Genomic DNA, 26,910 nt, shown 5'->3' on the forward strand with positions numbered 1-26,910 from the left:
ATAGATGGTCTCCGAATGCTTCACTGTCGGCATGATACGGGACTCGTGGTAGCGTTCATCTTTTTCTTCTCTGCTCAGTCTATTTCCCTGATGTCCCGCAGAATCGGAAGGGGAGTCTAGCAGGGAAAATAACTTTTCATCCGTCTTCTGCTGTCCAATCCTTGTACTGCGTGCAGAATTTCAGTCTGTCCTTGATGCTGTTCTTGAAGAGAAGTGGCTTCTCTGCTGTTCTTCTCGACGCCAGGCCATCTTTCCAAAGTCTTCGCCTACTGCGCTTGCAGATGCACTCACACCCACCTGCTGCCAATACTGACCGAGCTTCGCAGTGGAAGTGACATGCTTCCGGTATCCGACTCCTCAGGAGGAGTCCTGGCGCTGGCTGGACGCTCTTGGATGTCCTGAACCTCACACCTTGAAGTTCTTGATGATCTGATAAATGGTTCTTTCTGGTGCAATATTCTTAGCGGCAATTTCCTTGCACGTGAGGCCAATTTGACGCAAAGCGATGATGGCTGTATGTGCTTCTTTGCAGGTAACCATTGCTAACACGAGAAGACAATGATTTCACGCACTTTTGCACTCCTTATATAACAATCAGTCTGCTTTTGTAATTCAGTCAGAATGAAAGAGTGATTTTAGCTGGCACTATTTCACACTTTCCTCTGTGCCGATGACATGACTGTACTGCAATAATGTTAGTGGATCAGGGTCAAAATTGGGATTTTGTGATGAGGTTTTGTGCTAATGAAGCCTATTTGTAATAAATTCATATGCATCTGATCACTCTGCACAATAATCTAGAAACGATCTGAATCACCACCACAGAAACGGAAGCAGCAAAGTTTGCGAAAAACAACTTTTGTGTCACTGCCAAAACTGTTGACCATGAACGTACTTTCAAGACCCCCTGAGCTCCAATGATACACCTTCTGTGGAGGAAGTAGACATACCCATAACTAGGGTAGAAGTCACTCAGGTAGTCAAAAAATCTCTTTGGTGGTAAGGTGGCTGGGATTCCCCGAGTTTCTGAAAGCTTTGTAGTTTTGATGTTCTTAGGCTGTCCTGGCTGACACGCCTCTTTAACTGTGCGTGGAAGTTGGGGATGGTGCCGTTGGATTGGCATACTGGGGTGGTGGTCCCCAGAAAGGGGATCGGAAGATGTGTTTCGCCTCAGTCTCCGTGGAAAGGTCTATGTCCAGGTACTGGAGAGGAGGGTCTGTCCTGTGGTTGAACCTCAGATTCAGAAGGAATGACGTGGATTCCTTCCTGGTTGTGGAATGGTTAACCAATATTTCACTCTCGCAAGGATCCTGGAGGGTTGATGGGAGTTTGCCCAACCAGTCTACATGCGTTTCGTAGACTTGTAAAAGGCATATGATCGTCTCCCTTGGGGGGTGCTTCATGGGGTCCTTTGGTGCAGACCATAAGGTCCCTGTATAACCCGGATGGCTCCAGGGGAGGCGTTTGGGGCAGGTTCAACCAGAAGGAGGCTCCAGGGCAGACCCAGGACATGCTGGAGGCATTAAATCTCTCGACTGGCTTGTGAACGCCTTGGTATTCCCCTAGAGGAGCTGGAAGAGGTGGCTGGTGACAGGGAGGTCTGGGTATCCCTGCTTAGACTGGTGACCCTGTGACCCGACCCCGCATAAGCGGCGGGAAATGGATGGATGGATGGATGGATAGCACATACATGCACTCCCACAGCAGTAAAACATGATGTAAAATTTCTAGGATCTTTACCAAAATGATTTACAGTGCAAAAGACTATTAATCAGGAGCTGTTTTATTAAAGAAATAACACTGGTAAAACATACGGAACAATGCAGAACCGCCGTAACGCAACCAAGACAGAGATGTGGGGTGCCTGCTCAAAGCCCAACCATCACCTAGTAATACCTCAAAGTATTAGCTGTGCTGAGGCAAACATGCACATTCGGACTATCGAATACATGCATCCGTGCACTTGTGTGTATAACACACACACACACACACACACACACACACACACACACACACACACACACACATTGATATTTTCCCCATGAATGTACTGAGGAACGCAAACATTACAAGGGAACAAAACATCCAGCCTCCAACTGTGAGTGTCGGCCGGTCACAATCCCTCCACCCCCCCCCAAGGGACCAACTGCACTTTGTATTACAGAAGGCGAGTAGCCAGTCATGCAGAAACAAAGTGTATCAGGCACAAAGACAGCAGTGAGGTTCACAGGAACAGAAAGATACCATCAGACAGGTGGAGAGCATCTCCGCCATCAGACAGTACCGCTGCTTGGTTCCAAGACGGCTTGGGAAGGAAAAGAAAGAACATGGGAAACCCCCCCCCCCCCTCCAAAATTCATCTATGTTATCAATCGGGGTGGAGAATGACTCTGCTCCTCATCTCGTTTCAGGCAGCTCATAAACTCCTCAATTAACGCCATTACATAAATTAAGCCCTGCGGGTTCTTGGGGTCATTTTGGGGTAACCAATCAGCACGAAGGAAGGACGAGTTCCATCTGCTCCGGATATGAGACACCCCTCTCCCATGAGTCATGGTCTAACCCCGAGAAGGCGGCCTATCATCTATATACACCGATTAGCAGGAATAAACCATCACAAGGGGCCGGGGCCAGCTAACAAATCACTCAGAATTAAGTGCCTACGGGCCCCAGAACAAGCTCCGCCAACAGGGTGTGTAAACATGAATAAAGGAAAGGAGTGACTGAGTGTAACAGGAGTGTAACAGGAGTGTAAAAAGAGTGTGATCACTGCTCTGGCCCTTCCTAGCAAAGTGCTCGAAGCCTGGCTGAGTCCCACGCAAACTTCAGAACGCTTCTCTCACTCAGCAGGGAGCTGGAGACAGAAATGGCCAGACCATCAGCAGTCATGCACACTTAGTGGCCCCTGAACATGGGAGGGGAGACTCTGGCTCTGACCATCCTTGCTCCCCCTCCAGGACCTCGGGGTCAGTGTCGGGCTCCAGGAGCACCTGGAACAGAGCACCAAAGTGGATCGTATTACATACAGGACCGTGCATTCATTCTGTGTGCCGTGTTACGGACTGGCATCCCGTCCAGGGTGTCCCCCTTCCCTGTAACCTGTGATGGACTGGCATCCCCCCCAGGGTGTCCCCCTGCCCTGTTACGGACTGGCATCCCGCCCAGGGTGTCCCCCTGCCCTGTTACGGACTGGCATCCCGCCCAGGGTGTCCCCCTGCCCTGTGCCCTGTTACGGACTGGCATCCCGCCCAGGGTGTCCCCCTTCCCTGTGCCCTGTTACGGACTGGCATCCCGCCCAGGGTGTCCCCCTGCCCTGTGCCCTGTTACGGACTGGCATCCCGCCCAGGGTGTCCCCCTGCCCAGTGGCTGAAGCCTTAGGCAAGTCATCACCAGTGGTTCCGCCCATTTGAGCTAACCTGTGAGGTGAGGCAGCACCAGTTTAACCCTAACCCTAACCCTAACCCTAACCCTAACCCTAACCCTTTTCTGGTGCCCAGGGCTTCCTACATTAAATAAGTGATTATGAATAGTGGGTGGATGGATGGATGGATGGACACTGCTTCTCCAAGTTAGGGTCGCAGTAACCAAGCAGGTTCTGTGGACTCCCCAGATGTTCCCAAGCCAGGTGGGGTATTTAATCCCTCCAGCCTGGCATGGGTAAGCCCTCAGGCCTGGAACAACTTTTGAGAATCAGGAAGCGGGGGGGGGGGGGACATCAGTGGAAAGCTATGTTATGTGGAACATGAGCCTCCCTTAGGGCCCTTCCTCTGCAGATAGGGGCCTGACAAACCTAAAGAACCCCCCCACAATAGGTACTAAACTAACACTGGAGTCCCAGGTCTGGATTGGGTTTATGGGGAACCCGTACAGCCAGGATTGAGGGTGGGGTTAGCTGGCTAGCTGCCCATATCGACCTGGCAGCGCTTAGTCCCAAATGGCCAAGGGGGGGAATTCTGGGGGCTTGCTACACACAGGCTGAAAGGTGGGGGGTCATTGGGGCAAAAGGCGGGCACAGGAAGGAGCCAGATGGAGTACACCATGTATCACATGGCCTTTTTTTACATGCCGTTATAAAACAATCATGTAAACAGCACTTCAAGTACAAAAACAAAGCATATACTGTATTCTAAGGGCGCATCATGAATGTTACATTCCTCAGAACGTTTAACAGGCCTGGAGATCATCTCTGAGCCCGTCTGCTCAGTAAAGCCTGACATCACCCTGTGGAAACATTCCTCAAAATGTCATTTTCATGGGCCGGACAAACGGGCTGATTCGTCGGCGTCCGAAAGGCCACGGGAGTGGGAGAGGCTGTGCCAGAAACGACAGGAAAAGAATCGGCCATTGATGGTCCTGGGGGGCTGAGGAGTGGACATGCACTGAGTCACCGGGCTCCCAGTATGGTGGAAAATCTGCAAAGGACTAGGAGAGCAACATTTACCAGAGTGAGAGGCTGGAGGTCAGAACTGACGAGCAAGACGGGAGGAGTGGCAACAGGAGACCAGAAAGTTCAGCAAGAGGGCCCTGAAAATCACATCTAATTATTCAGTTTAATTGCATTTGTATAGTGCATTTTCACTATTTTACATTATCTAAAAGCGTTTTACATTATCCCTGCCTCAAGCTTCCAATGAACAAAGCAGAGATGACACTGGCAAGGAAAAACTCCCTAGAAGGAAGAATCCTTGGGGGAACCAGACCCAAAGCGGGAGCCCATCCTCCAGGGGGCAGCAGAGGAAGCCAATTCACAGACTCATCAGCATTACACCTAATTAAGTTATGGGGGCTGCATTTCTGTGATGAAGGCACCTATGTAACCCAGTCAGATCTCAATGCTCATTCATCTGTGTCACACGGATCCGTTTTGGTGTTAGCGACGTCAAGTAAACTGACACGAACGGAGAGATCGTTAGAGGGAAAAGTGACAATAACACTTCAGCTAAGCCTTAAAGCAGGTGAGGCTTTCTGCAGGTGTGGCAGGAAGAATTCATCTACAGCAGGATCCCCCCCTTCTCTCTGAGAAAGACAGGGGTTTGGAGGAAAGGCACCTTCCAGGGGAGTGTGACTGACTCACTCCGATGTTCAAATCCAGCCTGAGCCATAACAGATGTAGAGCGCGAGCAGTGGACACACACACGCGAACACACACACACACACACACACACACACACACACACACACACACACACACACACACACACACACACACACACACACACACACACACACACACCCATCCCCTCGCTGCCTCTAGGTCACTCAATTGTCCCAGCTGGAATTTCATGCTTTCAACGCGAGGCTCTCTGTCTCTAAGGGGCAACAGCCCACAGATGAAGTCATTGTTAGAACTTTGTTCCATGCTGGTTTCCATGGTACCCAGATGAATCTTGGGCTCCATGGATATTGCAATCGTGAAAGGGAACTTGTGTCTGCTGTTTACACACAGGCGAGCTGGGTGGAGGTCACATGGACATACTGAAGCCCCCCCCCCCCCTCCCACCCGCCCCCACAAAGCTGGCCTGCCTCCTCACCTGCGACTCCTCTCCAGTCGCCCACGACGACGCCTCCCCCTGCTTCACAACGTCGCCCTTTGCTTCCATCGCCACCAGCGTCTTGTATTTCCTCATCGTGAGACTGTCCACCACCCAGAACATGACGGCCTAGGGCAGAGCACGGGGACCGTTCAGGGAGCACGATTTCACAGCACGCCCCTCCTCCCACCACGTCCAAATGACTGACACGTGCAGCCATATGCAAAGCGCAGTCGTGCAGACTCACGTTGACCAAAAAGGGCACGATGAGCATGACCAGGACCACCTCCAGCTGAGCGTTGGGGATGTAGTCCAGCAGCACTTCCTGTACCTGCGGCACAATGCTCCGGTTAGAGAGAGACCAGCCTGCCTAGACAGGCTGTACCACGGTAGTTAAGAATAATTACAATTCTGAGTAATTACAATTACAATTCCGAATTATCACAATTACAATTCCGAATTATTACAATTACCCAGAAGAGGCATAATGTCAGTCAGAACCAAAGGCATAAAACTAGAAATAATGCAAAAATCCTCATCACTCTGGAGCCTCTTGGCTGGTGCATACCCAGCATGCAGTGGGTCTGCTGTCTGCCCTGGGGGCGGCACTGTGCATCCTTACCTTATTCCAGCCCGGAATGAACAGCACCAGGCTCACCATGCACTTCTCCAGCACCACGATGAGCAGGTAAATGGCACACTGCCCCACCCAGGCCGCCACCTGCGGAGGCTCCCCTGGAGGGGGCAAACCGCCCATCAGATTGGCGGCAAACTGGCCAGAACCTGGGCCCCAAACCAGCTAACAGCGCCCCCTACTGAGCAGAATGTAGTAGTGCTTTAATCAGGACTTTTTTTTTAAAAAAAAGGTCAGCAAAATCACCACCCTGAAAAATTAGCTGCTTTCAAGCAAAGCTCTGCTTTTCATAATTCTTCACTTTATCAGTCAAGTTTTCCACATTATGAATCTCATTCAAACCTGTGTTTCACTTCCAAGCATGTAGTGGATACTTTTCACACAATTCCCAGCACAGTCCAATCACAAGAATGACACTTGTAAACAAACATGTTCTTTAACATCTTAATAGGCTCCTAGCATATTCTGCGTATGTTCATAATGGTCTGAACGAGAGCCCGATCAATAAATCGACGTGCCAATATTATTGGCCGATACGATCTAACTGTAGATAAAATCGGCATAAGCGTTTATAACAGGCAACAAATTACGAAGAAATGGGTTGATGGAAGACGGATCCTTCAACCATGTTATGAGTGTTGTCATTTAGTAGTTAGTCCACCAGAGGGCACACCACAACTCCTCGGTTGGCAAAAAGCTATTAGTTTACAATGGATCTGATATACGTTATACATAACATATATAATAAAATAAGTTTATATTTAAGCTGCATTATGTTATGTTATCGCAGTGAGGACTGCGCTGATGTTGCAGTTTCTCATCAGATCATGCTGATTGCATGTGTACAGCACACATGTTTATCCTGGAAAGGGTCAAAGGTCATGTAGTGCCCCCCCCCCCCCCCCCCCAGGCGAAACACAAGCTGGACGGCATTCTAGTCCATAGCACAGTGCACATGCACAACAACATAGGTACACTAACTGTGTAACTGCACATTGTTTGTAGCTGTGGAGGAACGCTGAGGAAGCCCCACACGATACGGGGAGAACATGCACGTTTCACACACACGGTACACAAGGCGGGGGGCAGGATTCCGACCCACACGCTGGGAGGGGTGAAGGCATCGGCGCCAGCCCGACGCACGAGACAACATTCGCCTTACGCAAGTTTGTTTTTACGAAAGACTGACTGCATCTGTTTGTAGTAAACGGAAAAATCCGAAAAGGATTTGTGCGCTTACGAAAAAAGTAGAAAAGGAAAAACCGTGTTTAGTATTTGTTTATCGGCCAATTATAGATACAAGGTCATGCACCACACAGCGATGGACCCCATATACAACAAGCGAACCCATGTGACTGATTATACAGCAGAAAAATTCCCGTAGCCTAGTGATGTTGTAGCACTTCATCACGGTGATGCTGGTGTAAACACACCCCACTTTGCTGCCAGCCGTGTGAAAACAGCACACACCGCAATGACGTCACTGGTTTATACGGTTACTATGACGTAATTTTTATCATTTGTGCTATAAGCCTAGGGCTGTGGTAGACCATACCATCTAGGTTTGTGTGAATACACTCTGATGTTCTCACAACAGCACAACAGCCTAAAGATTCATATTTTGGAACGTTTCCTTGTTAAACGATGCATGACTATACCGATTATGTTAAGTAAAACCTCACTGTACATACATTATTTCTACTTTGCACAGGCAGTCTATCATTCATGCTTTTGCTACATGTTAGTGTTTTTAGGTTTTATCTGGTATTGTGTATGATTTGGTAGGTTATGTTTTTGGTTTCGCTGTTTCCGTGTTAATTAATGGTGATCGCTACTTCGCTTTATGTCACTTTGGCTTGCGATCGCTTTTATAGGAACGCCGAACTGTCGTAAACGGGGGCGGGGAGTTCCTGTACTGATACTACAATGCCCCCTAGTGGTAGCGGAAATTAACCAAAGTACACCACAAGACGGCAACATGGCAATGCGAATTCCACATACATATTTTGACTCCTCACCATATTCTCCAAAGGTGAGCAGGGTGACTTTCTTGTACTCGACGACCTTAGAAACTGCCTTCACCCCCGCCCAGATTACGAGCATGCCCAATGTCGCATCCAGAAGGAAATTCATCAGATACCTGGGAAAGATAGCAGGAATTGGGGTTCTACACCACGGCTAGGCAGGGGGAAATAAGTGAGGTGTTTTTATTACAAGGTCTTGCTTGGGTGCGGTTGAGATCGAAAACTTTGTTTGCACTGAATGTGTCAAGTGCTAAGTGAACCTCTTACAGAGAGCAGGGGTCTTCTATGGTGAGTGTTGAGAGGAAGACGTTGGCAAAGTGAATGAAGAGCGCGCCGATCGCCTGCTTCGAGGTGTCGTAGAACCTGGGAGAACCAAAACACACACCCAACACCTCTGGCAACCTCTTTAAAGGAACAAGAATCGACGCATAAAGAAAAAAACTGCAATGCCTGAACAATGCATAACAAACAGAGGTTTAAACATTAGTGTGAGCAGACAGATCAATGCCTCTCGGACTCAGGCACTGATTGATCCCATGCATTTCTTAACACAGACTGAGATGCAAAATAAATAAATATATATGGGAGTATAACAAAAGATAAAATTAATACAATAGGAAAATACTAAGAAGGTTATAGTGCCAGAAGACATCTTACCAGATCCTCCATGGTCGCCTTATCCCAGCTGGTTCGCGTAACCTTTTTACTGCCAGTGAAACGGACAGAAGTAGAGTCTGGTTATTAAGAAGAACCTTCATAATCGGTGGTCAATCATTCATCTTCTGAAAACCACAAAAGCTGCCAGCAGTTAAAACAAGCCCTACACCAGAAAGATGTGGGGCAGTAGGACCTTCCTCGGGCTGGACGTTCACTCTCAGCAGCCGCAACATCCGACCAGCACACTGAGATACATCAACATCTACACCATCACTGAGATGCTGAGGTTAAGACATTCGCTTTGTAAACAGACCAAAAGCAATTGAGCTATTTAATCATAAGCGCACAGAAAAAAATGAAGTGCTTTATAATCACAGCACTGCAGACACGCACACAAACCGAACACAAAAAAGAAATACAATTGGGATTCATCACTGCTGGGGCTTGACCCCTAATTATACTGGGCTTTTAATGAAAAAGTACAAACAGTAAGGCTGCTGTAAGCTTCTCAGAAAAGTGAGGGTTTCCCCTAAGGAGAATATAAATTCAGCCTATAAGACCCTGTACTCAGCTTAAACTTCACCAATGTCACTTTACCAGTCCTTACAGTGAATCAAGAAGCGATTTAATACAAGATTTTTTCTCAAAGTACTTACACATTACTATCATACAGTAATGCACTAGTACGCTATGGCAAGTGAGCAGTAATCGCTTCAGTGCAGGGAAACGATTATCAAGCACTTTACTTTTTTCAGGAAAAACTTGCGGATTACGCTAGAATTCGTTCTTTTTGCCAGTCCCGCAGGCATGGCTTACGACAGCTAATGATAAAGTACAAACTAAGGACTTTGACCCATCCATGATTTATTTATTTATTTTTTAAAAAACCGCAAACTACGCTGAAAAAATGAGTAATTGGACAGAGTTCAAAACAGGTTGACAGCCTTAGCAGGAGATGATAATGACACCTAGTCAAAGTTTTTATATTACCGGAAACGGCGACGTTTACCACGCATCAGGAGTGTGAACTGATTAAAAAAAAAGTGGGATTTTTGTTTTCAGAACAAAGAGGTTTACATCGTTCGATAATGGTAAATAAAAACTGTTTATGAGTCCAACATCGCCAACAAGCTACGACATCGCTTTTGTTTTATTCTACATTGTACTCACACATCAAAGTACTGAAAGCCACAACCGCCAGCAGCGCCTGGATCAAGACACCGAAGTTGTCCATGAGCGCCCCGTTATCGCACCCATGGCCATGAGTAACATCGGTTGTGTTCGCCGACGCGACCATCCTCCCATCAAACGCGCTTGTCCGGCTGGGAATATGCTCTTGTAGCCGTCGATTGTCAGTAAACACTGATACATCAGCAAACGACAGTCCAAGCAAACAAAAGAAGTGGACTTCCTCGAGTGTCCCGCGATGCATCCAGCCCGGATTCCCAGTGAGAAAACCCTAATAGAACCCAAAGACCCGAGGTTCTTCTCCAGTTTTTGCTAAAGTTCCGTTACATTAATAAGTAAGCAAAATAAATCAGTTCACTGGGAAATTGACTGGAGGCTGGGGAAAATAGCTCTTCTAGATGCTCCAAAACCCCGTGTTTTTAACAAACATGCTGGAAAGCTGGAGCCTGACGTCACCTCCTCCTGCTGCTGCCGGTTTTCTCACGTGCATCCAAGGGGCGTCTCCCCCTCCTTTGTTATCCCTCTCTCCACGCACGTGAGAGGAGCTGGACGGGCTCAGATGATCGACCTGAGCCTTTACGCGGGTCCCCATCTAAATCATTACCTTAATAAGATCGAGAACACATTCAGGTGTTGTCTCATCGTATTGCACACAGTGTTATATATAAGTATACTGTATTAAAATGCATCCCAATACATATTTATTAATCTTCATATAAGAAATAAACAAGTCTGTGAAATATCTGCACAAAGAAAAATCAGAACGCTGCCTTTGTCATCTGTCTGAGTTGCATGAAAAGGAGCGTGAAACAACACGCTATAATACTAAAGACTGCGATTCCATGACACAATGTACTCATTTTAAAAATCATTGTTCAATAAAAATATACTTCTCGGACATTTAATATATAAAGGTCTATGTTAGAAAATACAGTATTTTTGAACCGTTTCCCAAAACACAGTTTGTGATTGAGTTGCTAATGTTTTTGCAATCATTAATCATTTTATTTCCTCCAGCAACAAAAACATGAAGGCACGATTACATTAGAAATCCAGCTGCAACGACACTGAGTTCTGCACGTGGTAAATGGTGACAACGATCGCAGGCTTCTGTAAATGTCCTGTGACCCAGTAACAACAGGAAAAGATCTGCTCTGATCAACGGAGCCTTGATGCGGTTGGTGCTGGAATACACGTCCCTGCAAACTTAACGAAGCGCCTCTTTCGCGCTTCCTGTTTGCACAACCGTACTACGGCTCAGCAATCTTTGTGTAATATGTGTGCAAAACCTTTTTTTTCGTATTATTGTGCAAGCGTCGGCGTTAGAACCAACAGTGGCTACGCGCGGGCAAGTCAGATCTAATTATAGAAGGCTTTCTTTCACCTGGGGCGCCGTTATCTGATCTGCACTTTAGCGAATCCTGCCGAGCATTGATAGCATAGTCACACACTAACATAATACAGTTATCAATATTGCATTGACTGATATGTATAAAAATGTATAAAAGACTCCAAATTTGACCAACATTTATGCACAAATAAATTATTGAATTTTAAAATGATAAAACTACTTTTATAAATCGCATAACACATACATAATCGACCATGCTTTGAATCTGTCGCTTGGCAGCTCGGATAATATTGAATCCAGGAGTTCAGATTGGCGACAGTAACTGTTCACTTTCATTTGATGGTGCCAAATCCGAAACCTAAATCACTGCGCTGGACCCGTCTTGGCAAGCTCCCGGAAAGTAAACAGAAGACTGCATTCTTCCATAAACAGTCTTTGTTCCGATAAATACTCTTGAAAAACATTCTTCATCTTGTTGTATTAGCAATCAATCTAACTCTATAATCCACCCATCCATTTTCAAAACCCGCTTATCCTACTAGGTCGCGGGGGGTCCGGAGCCTATCCCGGAAGCAACTGGCGGAGACCCGAACCTGGGTCCCAGAGGTGTGAGGCAACAGTGCTAACCACTGCACCACCATGCCGACCCCTCTACACTGTAATTTGCGGACGAATTATGAAGAAGTGAATACGGTACAGTAGGCCTGTATAGGCCTGTAATATAATATATTGTATGCTAAATGTACATTTTAAAGGCCGGTAGTCCCACTTTCTAATCATTAGCCCAGAATCGTTTTATTTCTTGGCGAACCTGTACTGTACACGCAGTTAGAAGACAGATAGCACAATGAATGAATGAATGTTTTTGATCCTTCGATGTCCTTTGATGCTTTCGACATGCAGTGTTCACATTTCACATATTGCCATTTACATGTGGCAGCCTATAACGTCTTATCCGTGCTTGGGAGGCTTATTTCAGTGTGAAATTACACTCTCAGAAAAAAAGATAAAAATGGGTACATTTACTTGTCACTGCGGCTGTACCCTTAAGGGTCTGCTAGTTGTACCCTTAGCTGTAGGAAATTGTACCTTTTAAGGTACAGAAATTGACTTTGAGGAACATTTCTGTACCACTACAGTTAATGCTGTTTGTATCTTTCTGATGCTCCTTATAGTCAATATCTGTACCTCAAAATGTGCGATTACAAGGGTACAGCCCCAGTAACAAGCAAAGGTACAATTTTTTACCCTTTTTTCTGAGCATATAGGTTGGTAAGATATAATGCTCTACTGGGGCAGATGCTCAAGTAAGAGGGGTACAGCGACACCCATTGCAGGCTATACTAAAGTCAGTAGCTATATTGGTGTGTAATTCAGAACATTCCAGTCATCGGTCTTAACTATTTAGACTAATAATAATAATAATACTAATAATAATGTGGCCCATAAAACACGATAAGGTACGTTTAAATGTGGCTCTCCATCCACTTGGGATAAGCCAAACAGGGAGAGTTTTCGCGCGCACAAGTGTGCAGCGGGCGGGTGCCACCGATTACGGAAGCTTTAGCTTATAATCATACGGCCATGCGTCGGCCGTGGGCACCAGATGCCGCTTAATCACACGGAGGTAATCCCTCCCTGTTGTTGGTCTAGGCCCACTTCGCAGACAACCAGCAAGCTTCAAACCATCTGTTATCCACCCGTTAAAAAGCTGCAAAGTCATTTAAAGGAGGCAATCACTTAAAACAACGCACTAACTCATAAGAGTGAAACAAATGTTTTGTACTGTCCTACTTCATTTCAGCAGCTTAAGTCAAGCAGTGTTCCCACGAGAAATTCATGTAATATGCACGCACGTGAAACGCGTTATCTGGCATCAAAACCCTGAAGAAATAGCATCCTGCTTAAATGATCCATATAGGGTGTTTTTAAGTTATGCAAACCACAGCGTAAATATTTACCAGGAGTAGCATAGTCTTCAGAATCTCGCTCTTGGTAAATAAGACTATGTTGTGTTTTGCACACCTCTGAAACTCTCAACCCGGGTTTCAGTCTTCAAAAGGTAAAAAATATGTACCAAAAGAAAACAAGGAAGAATAAACAGGGTCAATAAAGTTACTCATTATAACGACTCTTCTCGAATTCGAAGATATGAGATGAGAAATCTGGATAAACATATTAAAATACATGGAGTGCTTTGTTCCTCAGTTAGATGAAATGCTAATAATGATATTTGATGATTATGCTGAACCGAAAGCGTTAATTGGTATAACCGCATACACTTCCGCGCGCCGGTACGCAGGCTATAAAGCGGCAATACCGTTTTGTGACATTTGAGACGAATAACTGAAAAAAAAACAACCCACGCCACCATCTATTTGTCCTTTTTAACGAGGTTAAAAAACACGCCATAAAGGGGAGCTAACTCGGAAAGAGTAATCTTTTTTAACGCACAGAAAATGTGCTTTGCTGGTTTGTTGACGCGGGCACATGACCGCTAGAGGTCAGTGTTGAATTACGGACTGGATAAGGTTTCCAAACGTTTTATTTTTAAAAGAAGCCATAAAAATAACAAGCTCACAGTGACTGACCAAACATGCATATATTATATATAAACCCTGTAACCGCAGAAAAAAAAATGCTTTAAAAAAGACCAGAAACAATCCTTTTTTGCATTGTGTGCATGTGGTTAATAACCGCCCACGTGCAATTCGTTGGTTTACTTTAGTGATCGAGCTTACGCCAGGGGTCTCCTGTCCTAGTCATAAATGGCTGTTTTATATGCAGGTATTCATGTTACCTAAGTGTTTAATTTAGCATTCATTCTCAGTTCTTTCAAAGTGTATAGGAACATACGCAAATACAAATATCGGATTTTCGACCCCTGCTGAACATCGGTACGGAAATCAATTGATCAGATACTTTATCCCTATTGTATTTATACATTAAAAAGCTTGAACGGAATCCAGTTGTTCCATAAATATGGAGATGAGCAATCTGCCATTTTGGACTTTGGAACATACCGTGCAACTAACTGTGTAATGTAGCGTCTATTAAAAAGCAGCTCTTGACTATTCTAGTGCTGATTCCTTGCCGGCAGTCCAAATAGCCTAATATTATAGTTTAACGCATGCCATCCCAATAAACAAAATTAACGTAACCCTACAGTCGTTTTTTGACGTTTGGAAATTATATAGCTCACACAAATGTGCATTAAATAAATAAACGTTTCATTTTATACAAATAAAAAGTTGTTTTCCATATTGAACTCGGAATTCTGCTGTAAAACAAAAACATGTTTAAATGGTTTCGCATTCCATAATGATTAAGCGGGGATTGGTTGAAGAAATTCATTCACAAATTTAAAAAAACAGACGATGCAACAATTTATGTAATGTTAAAATAAGGACAGTTAATTTTTATTATTATTTTAAATCCTCTAAAATACAGTTTTTTTCCATTTAACTCTTCGTATCCAAGATGCCGTGGACACGTATCGCGATGTCCAAAACACTTTATCACAAGTTCATCAAAACTAGACTGTAAACAAAAATTGACGTGCTTGTTAATAGTTAAACTGTCCAAGAGGGCTGTCTTCGGTGGATCGATTAACTTGGTGCCGAAACAGCATTTTCTCTGAAACCATATTGGTAGAAAAGAAAAAAGGGAGGTGGGAGGCTTTCGCGTTCAATTTATAACTGGCTACGAAAAAAAATTAGCAACTGCTGTAAAGGTCAATGAAGGAGTTGGCTGGAAAATAATCTGCAGATTTTAGACATGCGCAGTTATGGGATGCCATATTGGAAGAAGGTTTCGGCTGGGCAGCTGAAAAAGACGCCGCTCCCCGTCTTCAGCGAGCTCTAAACGGGGTCGTGGATTAAAACGGCGGAAAAACTTCATTTCGGTAAGACAGGTGTCTAGTGTTTATTTCTTTAGGTAGCTGACTGTCCCGTCTAACTATGTCCGTCGTTTTCTCAGCATTTCATCCACCCACGAAGGTTTTTCCTGGTTAAAACATAAAGCGGCTCCGAGGGTGTTTTTCTAGAAGCAGCAATATACTGTAGCGAACAGCAGGCAAGTTGTACAAAGTGTTTTCCAGTGTATAATTACTGCTTTTGCTTATGACGACGCAAATCGTGTGACGGTGCTTTTAACTTTCGATTTGACCATTTTGCACCACTATATGTATTTTCACAGTTCTTTAAAAAATAACATCTAATGCGGAAATTAATTGATTAAATAATAACGTGTTTAATATCAGGTCTGTGACCTGGAAAGAATATCCTGTTTTTTTGTTTGGTCTATAACTTACATAACCTCTTTCGATTTCTGCGCGAATGACCATCTTCTGCGTCTTATAGCCAGCAAGCCCAAGTTGACTACAGTGAATTCGATTTTAATTGCGCCCGCAAATTTTCAATTAATACTACATGGGTGTGACATTTTCCCTCTCCCCGCATTAGTGGTTAAGTGCGCAAAAGCACCAGTGAACACCCGGGGAGTCTATAATGTCAAGCCTCTTTCAACATGGCGGGCTTAGGTGTGCAAAAACTGAAAATAAATTCTTTGAATAGGGAAAAAATTAACTCAAGAGAGTTACCGGTTCGGTTCAAGTTTCTTTTAATGCACCTGGTGGTACTCTATTGAATTAAATAGAAAGTGAACGCGCTGTGATGTCTTGGCCATTTTTTCCGCTGCAATACTTTCATACTGTGCAAAGTACATCAACGGAGCGCCGCATGCTTCAGGCTTGGCTGCCCGTGGCTGCGAAGAGGAGCCGAAGCTGGTCCGGATACCATGCACGCATTTCGCTCATGTGGGTAATGTTCAGCAGTCCACATTGCCCAGTTTACTGTTCATGCCTTCGATCTTATTCACTTGGCGATCTTATTATTATTTTTGTTAAAGAGGTGATTAATTTATTATACAAGACTTTCGGGTTTATTTCGACAATTAAGTTAAATGAATGATCCTGTTTCTGAATTGCATGCAAATCTGAATTTTATCTGTGAATTACTGCAGAATAGCAATCGGTGGAATTAAAATAGTCTTTCAGCTGAAAAACACCGCGTCGCTGTAAAGCACGAGACCATTTAGGTCATAGTCCATAGTACAGTGTGAAAGTCTCAGTCTTCTTATTGTCGCCCTTACGGCAAAACAACTTGAGGGATGGCAAATAATGTAAATTGTGTTGTATTAGACTCACGATGTATAAAATAAGACCTTTCGGTCATTCATTTGTCAATTGCGCGCTGCCCTAGTAAAGCGTTTTAAGCGTGTAGATTAAGTCTTAATCTTGAAACTAGCCGGTGTCTGTCCATGGTGGCCTGCCGAAGTGACTAAGCTTAGCTGTTTTCTAAGCTTTGCTGAAAACCATCCCAGTTTGCGCTGGGTGTTGTTTGCCTTTGTGTGTATGCCGGAGAAATGATGAGATAGATTAATAACAAAACGTGCATAGCTTGCATGTTAGTAATACCTGGGCGCCGATTCATTATTTGACTTGGCAATGCCTATAGTTAAAAGTGTATCATGGAAGGAAGCGAGGGGAAACTCCGACAAATATCTATGGAGACTGAAGTGACGGTGTAGTGTTTGCACGGAGGACCTGATATATTAACTTATGCCCGTACCCACCATTGAGGACCCCAAGGTCAAGTCCTCAGTATTTTTTCTGCAGCTCCAATAACCACGATCCATTATGGGGCTCACATAGGAAGGGCTAACACGTTTGACCTCCGTATTTTAAAAATCCTTGCTACGGATTGTGTTCACGGAGGACCTTTGATCTGCCCGAAGGACCGCTGCTCTATATATGACAGTATAACTTTATATAGGCAACCAGACATTTATGCCACCTGGATCCGATATGCAAATTTTGGGTGCGATTTATTCACATTATCTGTTTAGTATCTCCTTCAAACTTTCTTGAGTGGCTCAAACTGCGCCGAGGCAGAGACCCAGATATTAATAGCTTATATATAGCGCATGAAGAAAGTTAGGCCTCTCAATACCGGTAATTCACACCGCATAAAATGAGCAGCTATTAAAATAAGGATCTTTTTTATGTTTTAACAGTCATTACCGGGTAAGACGGCGCGATAGTGCAAGAAAGCAACAGACATTTGATTTCTCAACATTGGCAGCTGGCGAGAGATAAGGTGAAAGAAGCGGGCAGGTCGACGCCCAAAAGCCTGTAGTAAAATGCGTGTTACATGCGGAAAGGCTATAATGTGCTTTTATGCCACTCAACTTACCGTCCAAGATTCGGACCGACTCTATCCTTTTTCATTATTATGACCCTTCGGACAATTTGAAACGATGCAAATGATGCGGAGGGACATTTCTGCTTCTGTAGCTACAAAAACACGCAGCGTGCGGACAAGTCGAAATGCGGGTGTTTTTTTTTTTTTTTTTTTTTTTTTTTTTAAATCGCACTTACCTTTTTCCACGGGTGGAACAAAGCGTCGTTGGGAATGAATGATTAATTGCTGTAACGAAATACATTTATGTAATTTAATCCGCAGATGAGTGTTATTACATAAACATTTATGTAACGCAAAGACAGCATTGTATCTTTGGGGCCATTTTAGCAAATTCCACGTAAATACTGATTCTCTCCTGGGGGAGCGTCTCTGAAAGCATGATATAACAATTAGGAATTAGTTTTAATGCTTGACATCTGATTTGAAATTGTCTAATGACGGTACCGCGTGCTCTCCTGTACTGTGTTCATGGCAAACTGCAAGTAATGGCAACAAATATGGAGATGGCATAAAGGTATTACCACTCGGCTTGGTAAACAAAGTAAGTAAATGCATGGAGAGCAGCATGCAAATGAAGAGTGTGGAAAATGTAAATGGTGATCTGATATCTGTCATGTAGTAGGAGTGACTAAGACTACACACTCCCCCCCCCCCCCCCCCATGCAGATTTTTTGAACATCGTCTCTTATTTATTGTGGCCTGTGTCCCCTGCAGAGAATGTGAGCTCACTGGGTCACCGGGCCGCGTTTTATTCGCTAACTGCTCAACATAGCCGGTGAGCATGGGGGGGGGGGGGGGGGGTGTCAGCCTCTTACCCCGGCTCAGGGACCCGGCAGGTGCCTCATGGAGGATGGGCAACCCCCTGTGCCCCCCAGATCTCACCACGCCAGGACAGTGCTAGGACACTGACCTTTAAACCACTCCGGACGCAAGGCGGAGGAGCTGAAGGGTCAAAATGATGAGTTTTTAAAAAAAAATGCAATGTGTTAGACGCAGTTGTCAGCGGCGCCGGCGCTGGGCTGTGGTTCACCGTACCTAGCTGTCTCTGAGGAAGGATGGGGATTTAGGGTATTTTGGGAAGGAAGTAATTAATCCAATCCACTTTGGTGTGGCTGAAGAATCTCAAGCAAAAGGGTTTGAAGAGAGAGCCGGCGCTGGACCGAGAACGCGGCGGCGCAGGGCAGGGTGTGAGAAGCAAGCACCTGAAACAAGAATGATATTAATCTGTTAATTCCCCGCAAAGCTTCGGATGAGCTGAAGCGTACGAGGCGACAGATCAGGAAGCATCTGGCCGAAGAGGGAACACCGGGAAGATCCGCATGCCGGAATCCAACGAGGGGAAGAAGGACGGAGACCCTGATGTCAGATAATGAGAAAATGAGGATGTACTCAGTGGTGCTCATATCGGACTATAGGGATGCAATAAAGGATGTGTGGAATGAAGAGTGTGTGTTTGGGTTCTGAGGAAAAGGGAGTCTTCTCTGAAAGCGTTGTTCACTTGCTGGGTGTGTCCAGTGAAGATCTGTGCATTTAAACTGGCTTAGTCTTTATACTGTTTCCAACTTGAATGACAAGTTTATGTTTCACTGTTGTATGCGGCTGTATCAGTCAGTCTGGAATGATTGGTTATTTTGTGCTTGGTATTTATTGCTGGCATTTAGCTTATCTACCTGTTGTGGACTGATTAAAACAATACCCTCTTCCTCCATGTAACTCTGCACTTCAGACAGTAGGCTCTCCTGGGAATCCTTACGGTTTCTGATAATTGGCGAGCAGCTGTCTTCGGGTGGCAGCAAGTGATGGCTGATGAAAGCAATTACATTTCGTATTAAATATGTCCCGATTAAAGTAATTTATTTCGGCTTATTGTGGCACTTTCGAATTTTCGGTAGTTTAAACATTAATTTCATATCAGTGACTGATGACACAGTCCAAAACCAGAATCTGTCTAAAAGAAGCACAGGTACGCTGTTGATAGATTTTTGAGGTTTTTGGTTAATAGTGTGAATGTTTTGCCTCTTAAAGAGAACCTCTTCCAGAATATATCAATAAAACTTCCGTTTGTCCATTTTGTAATGTTCTGTTTTATTTAATATAGTGGCAAATTTGCATAATCCTGTAGGGACGACGGAATTCTTAGAAGAAAAAATGTCTTTGTGATCGTGGAAGCTGAAGTCATTTGAGTCTACTTCCTGGAGATGACATTTGCGTAAACATCTCTGAAAGTCTGGAAGGTCTTGGGTCAATGATGACAAAGGAAGTTCTGCTCGTTGAAAAAAATAGTCCAGCCCTGCCTCTTGTTATGAAATCACACATTTATTTTTTTGGTGGAAAAAGCCAAAAGCGAACATGCAAGGAATTAAATGAAAGTGAAAATGAATTGTTTTTAGGTCAGAGGATAGGAGGCCATGCTCTGAAGCACGGACAGACGGCAGAGAGTGGGCAGGATGTCATCCTTTGTGGCGGATGTACAGGAATCGGCGCCGCCGGTATTGCCGGCCAATGGGAAGGGAGAGCAGCTCCACTCAGGTGAGGTGGGACTGTGTTACCGCTGCATGTGTGTGTGCATGTCTCTGTGGAAAGGGACTGAAGTTTGCATGCATTTATAGAAAAAGATTTTTTGCTTCATCTCAAATGCACATGCGCACACACATACACTCGCGCACATACAGCCAGAAGTCAGATATAGGCACAAAGCAGGGGAAATTACACTGGCGTAAAACTCATAGCGAAACAGGGAACGTTTTGAGTTTCCCGTACTGTATGTCACTTTTTTTTTTACCAAGAAGTACATAAATACATTTTCTTTAGTCATTTAATGAACTTGATTGACATAAGATGAGACCCCAAATTCCCGCAGTGAAGCAGTGCTTCGAGTGTCCTGCATGAGCCTGCCTTTGTTCTTCGCCAGTGCGGTGCTCCCACCTCATCCTCCAGGGGGCGGTGTTGCCGGTTGCCGTCCATGATACGGCTACTGTTGTGGCCCCCAGGTTGACTCCCCCCGGGGGACGAGGTGGCTGATCGTGTTGCTGTCCGGCTATGGAAGAATGTGTTGCCCGTCGATTTGGACTTGGACATGCATGTGAGCGAAGAGCTCTGTAGCAAGGACCTGAAACTCTGTAAACTCTGCTGTGAACTCTGGGTACGGGGGGGGGATGAAGTGGTATGTGAGTCACCATGAGAGCAGGGGGAAGAAGCTGCTGATGAATAACAGCTAATATTCTGCTGGGCTGCTCTGGCACCTCCTGTGCCCTGTACAGTATTTGCGTCTTTTATTTTAGTGCAGCCAGTTCCCTGCTGTTGGCCAGTTCAGGCTGGCAGTCGACTGAGGGGACAAAACTGCTGGGGTCGCAGTTATTCAGTTACCATGTGCAGTTGGTCTTAGAAACAGGAGAGGTCTAAACTTCTGATTTACAAACAGCAGTGATCTGCCATTGGCTGGGATCTGTTAGTAGTAACAGTTCTTCAACATCATTGGCTGGGACCATCAGGAGGTTAGAATTAAGGATATCGGTTATTTGAATACTTCTGTAATCTACTGATTGATTTGACAGTTTATCAAGTAATCGGTTATAATACATTATATAATATATATAATATAAAATTAATATAATATAGTATACATTGCGCCCTGACAAGCTTGCACGATGTGTGATGTTAAAATCAACACGTCATTTCATGCACATGCAATTGTCGCATCGCAAGAATGCGATAGTCTGCTAGGTTCGAACTGTCAATAAGTTGCGCAAAAATATTTTGACTCAGTCAGAGGAAACCAGACTTGACAATCTTTGCAATTTTAATGATCATTCCAGTTCAACATTATCTAGTGTATGTTAAAAAAAAAATGCAGCCTGAAGTTTAGCGGCATTGCTTTTGCATGAGCTCTGCATGCTCTCTCCGAAACAATCTTAATCATTCTCATCCATGCTGTTGGGCTCACTCATCGATCTGTTGGGGCGTTTGTGAGAAATTAAAGCTAAAATAAATGAAGAGGAGGAGAGGGAACGAAAACTGGTCATGAAAAGGCATTAGTCTTTCGCTGATTATATATTTTGTATTCCAGAGAGACGATATTGAGCAGTAGATCTGTCTGCTTTGTCTCCGCTGGCAGAACCAACAGCACCAGCAACTTATTTGACAGACGCTGATGGTAGATAATACGTTCTAATTGGGCGTACTGTATAATTAATTTTCAAATGCTAAATAATACATAAATTTCCAGAATCACAATGTTCGACCCTAACACACAATATATTCACAATAAATAATTCATGCTAATTGGTTATATGTACCGTATTGTATAGAATGATACAGGTAAATGATGGGGATAACCTGCTTTTTCAGTGATTATTTTAACTTACAGGAATCATAGAAAGTAAATTAAGCAAAATAATTTAAGTCAAAGTTACTGCAAAAGGCTAAATTGGACTTATCTAACCTCAGATAATTGGGTGAATCTGTCAAACCTGAATGTCTTTCATTCAGTGATATTTAAGTTCAGCTTTGCAGTCCTGACGGCTGCATTTTCATTGTTTTAATGTGAAATGCTTCCACACAAATGAGGCTTACGCACTTTATTTGGATCTTCATCCTTTATGCGCCACAGAGGTGGAAAGTTCAGGTTCAGGGTCTACAAATCCAGACCAAGATTTTGTTTCAACCAACCATTTGAGCATAAATAGTCACTGTCACAGAGCACTCAACCGGTTGGTTGGAACAAAATCATGGTCTGGGTTTGTACTTTCTGTACAGGAACCTCCCCATTCTGATGCGTCTTCTTCGTTCCGCAATACAGTGGCTAGTAATTGATTAGGAAAATATTCCTATCGACGCCTTTTAATAATTGAGTAATGGAGTGTAATCGAATAATCGTGACAGTTCTGGCTGGAATAGTGGCGTAACATTGGCTGGGGCTTTGTATGTCAGACTCTCACTGTAAAAGGAACAGAGACATTTTCCACAGAAAATTAAATGGGGATTGCAATCCTGCCAAGGCTCACGCATATCGCAGGAAACTCACGCATTTTTGAATGATTCCCTGACACTGGCGCAAGACCTTCCTTTTCTCATGCATCCATATTTAAGTTTTGCACTAAAAAAAAGTTTTGCGTTTTAGCGCATTTCTCTATCACAACTACATGGCTTCTACCGGTTAAACTTTAAAACATTTGTTCCGTCTAATTCCCTCTGGCCAGAGTGACGGCTGTTTGCTGTTGAATATAAGACCATGCTTGGTTGATTAATCGATAACCTTCCTTTGTAGTGTTTGTAGAAGTGCCGTGGTAATTATTATTTTCTTGTTTAAAGGATCATATTGTGCCTGAACAGAATTCTGAAGGTCACTCTTTTAATCAAAAGCGAGTTTGTAAACAACAGCGTACAATTACTACATGCAGATGACAGCAAAAAGCTGACTAATTAAAAGAAAAAATCGCTTCGTGCTTAAGAATGATGTATTTTTTTGTCTTCAGTCATTTAATCGGTTGAAAAATAGCCCGAAATCAACCAGTTTGAAAGAAAAGTCTTCAGATATGGAAACTACTTGTAAATTTCAGAAGCTACAGCGTGGCAGTCCCCCAAAAAAACCAATTCTTCAGCTAAATGTATGTAGCCAGTCCTCTAGCACCCTGGCACAACACCCTAGGCAGATATGTGATTATATCAACATATTCACCCTGCATTAAAACATTTCATTTGATGGCGGTGCTGTGGAGACTGGAGTTGGCAAATGTGCATCTATTGAGAGCTAGAAGTGTGAGTCACACAAAAGCCACTTTCAAAAGCCACTTTTAATGGCTCCGTGCAATAAGAGGCCCCCAGGTTGACTCAGAAAACTGGCTGTTCCTTCACACCTGAAAAGCTTTAGAAAGCAGCCAAATGTACACAATGAAGCGATGCGGCGTGAGGGTCTCGAAGCTCGTCTGCCTCCGCGTGTGATGGGCTGAGGCACTCACACGTAAAGTGTTACATTCCTGTGAGATTGTGTCCTTTATCACTGCTGTTTTTTGCATTTGTGTTTCTTTTCTGTATTTGTTAGCTTGCGGGGGGGGGGGGGGGCGCTTCTCTGCGTCTTGCCTGGTCACCTGTCTGTCAGTGGGAAATACTCCTAACTTTACGGCTCACAGAGGCAGCCCCGGTGTTTGTCCGTCGACTTTATGTTGCGTTTATGATGGAAACTCCGTCACACGCCACGCGATCGATTCTCAGCCTCGGTTTCATTGCGTCATCGCCACCTCCTTCGTGAATGTTTTGATCTGTGCTAGATGGAGACTCCACGGAGGAGGTGGACTTCAGCTGGGAGGAGTACCTGGAGGAGAACGGGGCAGCGGCCGCCCCCCACACCGCCTTCAAACACGTGAGTTATCCCTCAGCCCTCCGTTATCCTGTGAGTTACGACAAACGTGTGGAATAAAGGGCACCGAGAGCGTGCTCCCGAAATGTTAAAGGCAAGCTCACTTTGCCTGAAAAAGGCTGGAAAGCCACCCCCTTATGAAACGAACACACTTGTCATACTATTTGTGGATTTTGGTTTCCTGTTGGGGTTAGTGCTTAGTTTAGTAATGGGTTTAGTTCTGGGTGTAATGGTGGGTGTACTACAGGGCTTAATACAATGTTTGCCGAATGGTTTACTTAAGGGCTATGTGCTTTGTTTAATGTTGCTTTTATTGCAGGGTTTAGTAGAATGTTTGCTGTCGGGTTTACTTAAGGGTTTTGTGCTGTTTAATGTCAGTTTTATTGTAGGGTTTACATTAGGCTTTGGTGTTTGTAGTGGTTTACTCGAATTTACACTTCACACTTTATAAGAGTTTAGAGTTGGGTTTACTGCTCTTGGTTTCATTGGTTAAGCTGGTTTATGGTATTAGCATGTGCTGTATCGCCAGTTTGTAGTAAAACATAGTGAGTCTGTAACATATTAATTTCATGGGCTGCAGTTCAGGTTTCTTCATTTTGTACTTTTACTCAAGTAATCCTAAATTCAGAGTAAGTCATTTTAGGGCAGGAAGTATTAGTCACACATTTTAATGGAAAGCTACAGACCGGCGTCCAGCGTGTCTGTGACGTCCCGCCCTGTGGACATGTGACCACAGCGGTGGACAATGAGGGCATGGTGGTCTTCAGCTCCTTTACCTTCCTACATCTGCTGTGGCCCTGAATCTGTGCAGAGCAGCGGCTCCTCTAAGGCACAGTCACCATTCCGGAAGACTCCGGAAGAATCCTGAGAATATCAGGACAGGCCAGATGCTCCTCTGGAATGGCGAACGGGATCTTCAGCAGAAGTTTGATAACTCACATTATAACTGTGTATAATTTGTAATGTAGCCAAAACTTCTTACACCCTTAGGAGCATTGTTATGTAAGGAGACGTATATTAGCATAAGTTTTACTGTTGTTGAGCCAGCATGTCTGCAGTGTAATGATTCTTTTGATCTTAAGAACATGCATACATAGATTAGTGCAGTACAACTCCTTGAGGTTCCTTCAGCTCCTGCGCGGAGAGCAGCGTGGAGGCTGCCGTAAGTGGGAGATGCAGTGTTAAGGCTGCATTGGACAAGTCTAGTGTTAAGGCCAGTCTATACCGAGCCCTGAATGTCAGCTTTCCATACGCTGACACATGGACTGACTGAGGATAAACAGAGAACAGGAATGTGCTAAACGGGCATCGTTTGAGAGGAAGCTGGTGAGTGTCAGGGCTGATCACCTTTAAGAGTGAATGATGATCGGGGTTCGATCAGCCCACTTTGCTAAGGGTGAGGTCCTGGCTGAAAGGGTGAGATCTCTTGGGTCCAGGTGGATAGAACAAGATCAGTATGGTCATGACAGGAAAATTAAAAAGTATTTTCTGTAATATACTAGGACAGCATGGTTTTGGAAAATTTCCAAGTATAGTGATGTAATTTTGCTTTAATAAATATTGGGATATTTTTAAAGCAGAAATAAGTTTAACATAAATTTCTCACGAAACCCGTCTAGGGGGATTTAAACATCAAGGATGAGGATTATTATGGTTGTCTGAGAGAATGCATACAGCACTTATGCAAAAGCAGCGGAGGTAAACTTGCAACTGATTTTTTTAAACAAACACTCGATAATTTTAAAAAGGCAAAATTATTAAAATTGTAAAGCTAGCTAAATCTCTTCCCTATGACTGAGTGAAAATGTTTTGGTGAATCTTAAACTCCCTGCACTTTAATGTCCGTACAGTATGAAGGAATAAAAAAGCCTGATCTTCATCTAGCTTACTAGCGATGCAAGAATTTCACGTGCTTAACGTGCGATGTTGGTATTAATATTGCACATCACCGAGCCCTATAATATACTGCAGCTATTTTTCCAATTCAGTACAAAATACCCGCCCTGCGTTGTGGTGTCATTGGAACGCTGGTACCAGTGTTTACGCCAGTGGAAATCTGACGCCTTGAGGTGCCAATAGTACGATACCTGGTATGTTAGAAAAGTGCCCTTAGATTTGGTTACTTTTTGGTTGCGGTCCAGTTGTCGTAAAACTACAGTCATGGCCAAGTTTTGGATTTGTGGATTTGGTTGAAGCTGTAGGGCCCACACAGGTCTTCTCAGAGGCCACTGTGCTGGTCACCTGCAATCTGTCCATGTGTTCCAATGACTGCCCCCTACTGTTAGGTATCCATACTACAAACCCCTGTAACCAAGGTGACCTTTGTACCTTCACCCCCTCTGATAGGTGCTCTCACACATATCTTTTCCTGCTGCTCTTGGTTAAACAGAAAGTCTTTAAATAGTAGGCATATGAAGAAGAACCCCCACCTGGAAGTTTGATGACCTCGCTAGCCTGGGTGCCCGACACCCACCTGTTCAGGTTCATACCTATTTATGAAGCTGTGAAGTGGACTTTTCAGTGTTTTGGCTGTTGTCAAGGTGTCACCTTTGCTCTAATCTGAACCTTGTTGGCGTCGCCATGGTGACAGCCAGTAGGGCTGTAGTCTCCCCCTCTGTGACACGCTGCTGTCCGATTGGTTCCCGCAGGTGGAGATCAGTCTGCAGAGTAGTTTCCAGCCTGGGATGAAGCTGGAGGTGGCCAATAAGGGCAATTCAGACACTTACTGGGTGGCGACCATCATCACCACATGCGGCCAGCTGCTGCTGCTGCGTTTCTGCGGCTACGGTGACGAGCGCAAGGCCGACTTCTGGTGCGATGTCATGACGGCCGACCTGCACCCTGTGGGCTGGTGCACCCAGAACAACAAGGTGCTGATGCCCCCGGAAGGTGAGTGTGTGCCCCTCC

At 44.5% G+C, this 26,910-nt stretch overlaps 2 protein-coding genes across 2 annotated transcripts in view; one reads left to right on the plus strand and one right to left on the minus strand.

Moving 5' to 3' along the window:
- Positions 1–1,765: 1,765 nt before the first annotated feature.
- tmem110l (transmembrane protein 110, like) lies at positions 1,766–10,529 on the minus strand. Its single transcript, XM_049031328.1, has 8 exons — positions 10,017–10,529; positions 8,847–8,895; positions 8,457–8,552; positions 8,184–8,305; positions 6,154–6,266; positions 5,779–5,862; positions 5,532–5,660; positions 1,766–2,990 (listed from the first exon to the last, which is right to left on the minus strand). The coding sequence occupies exons 1-8, from the start codon at positions 10,276–10,278 to the stop codon at positions 2,886–2,888; spliced, it is 960 nt and encodes a 319-aa protein (XP_048887285.1). The 5' UTR covers positions 10,279–10,529; the 3' UTR covers positions 1,766–2,885.
- A 9,566-nt stretch (positions 10,530–20,095) lies between these two features.
- sfmbt2 (Scm like with four mbt domains 2) overlaps positions 20,096–26,910 on the plus strand; it is a 40,662-nt gene continuing 33,847 nt past the window's right edge. Inside the window, exons 1-3 of the mRNA XM_049020818.1 lie at positions 20,096–20,177; positions 23,915–24,006; positions 26,652–26,892. Of these exons, the coding sequence (XP_048876775.1) occupies positions 20,096–20,177; positions 23,915–24,006; positions 26,652–26,892 (415 nt within the window). The remainder of the gene's footprint in view (positions 20,178–23,914; positions 24,007–26,651; positions 26,893–26,910) is intronic.

The sequence above is a fragment of the Brienomyrus brachyistius genome, chromosome 1 (assembly GCF_023856365.1).
Source record: "Brienomyrus brachyistius isolate T26 chromosome 1, BBRACH_0.4, whole genome shotgun sequence".
NCBI classification, from domain to species: Eukaryota; Metazoa; Chordata; class Actinopteri; order Osteoglossiformes; family Mormyridae; genus Brienomyrus; species Brienomyrus brachyistius.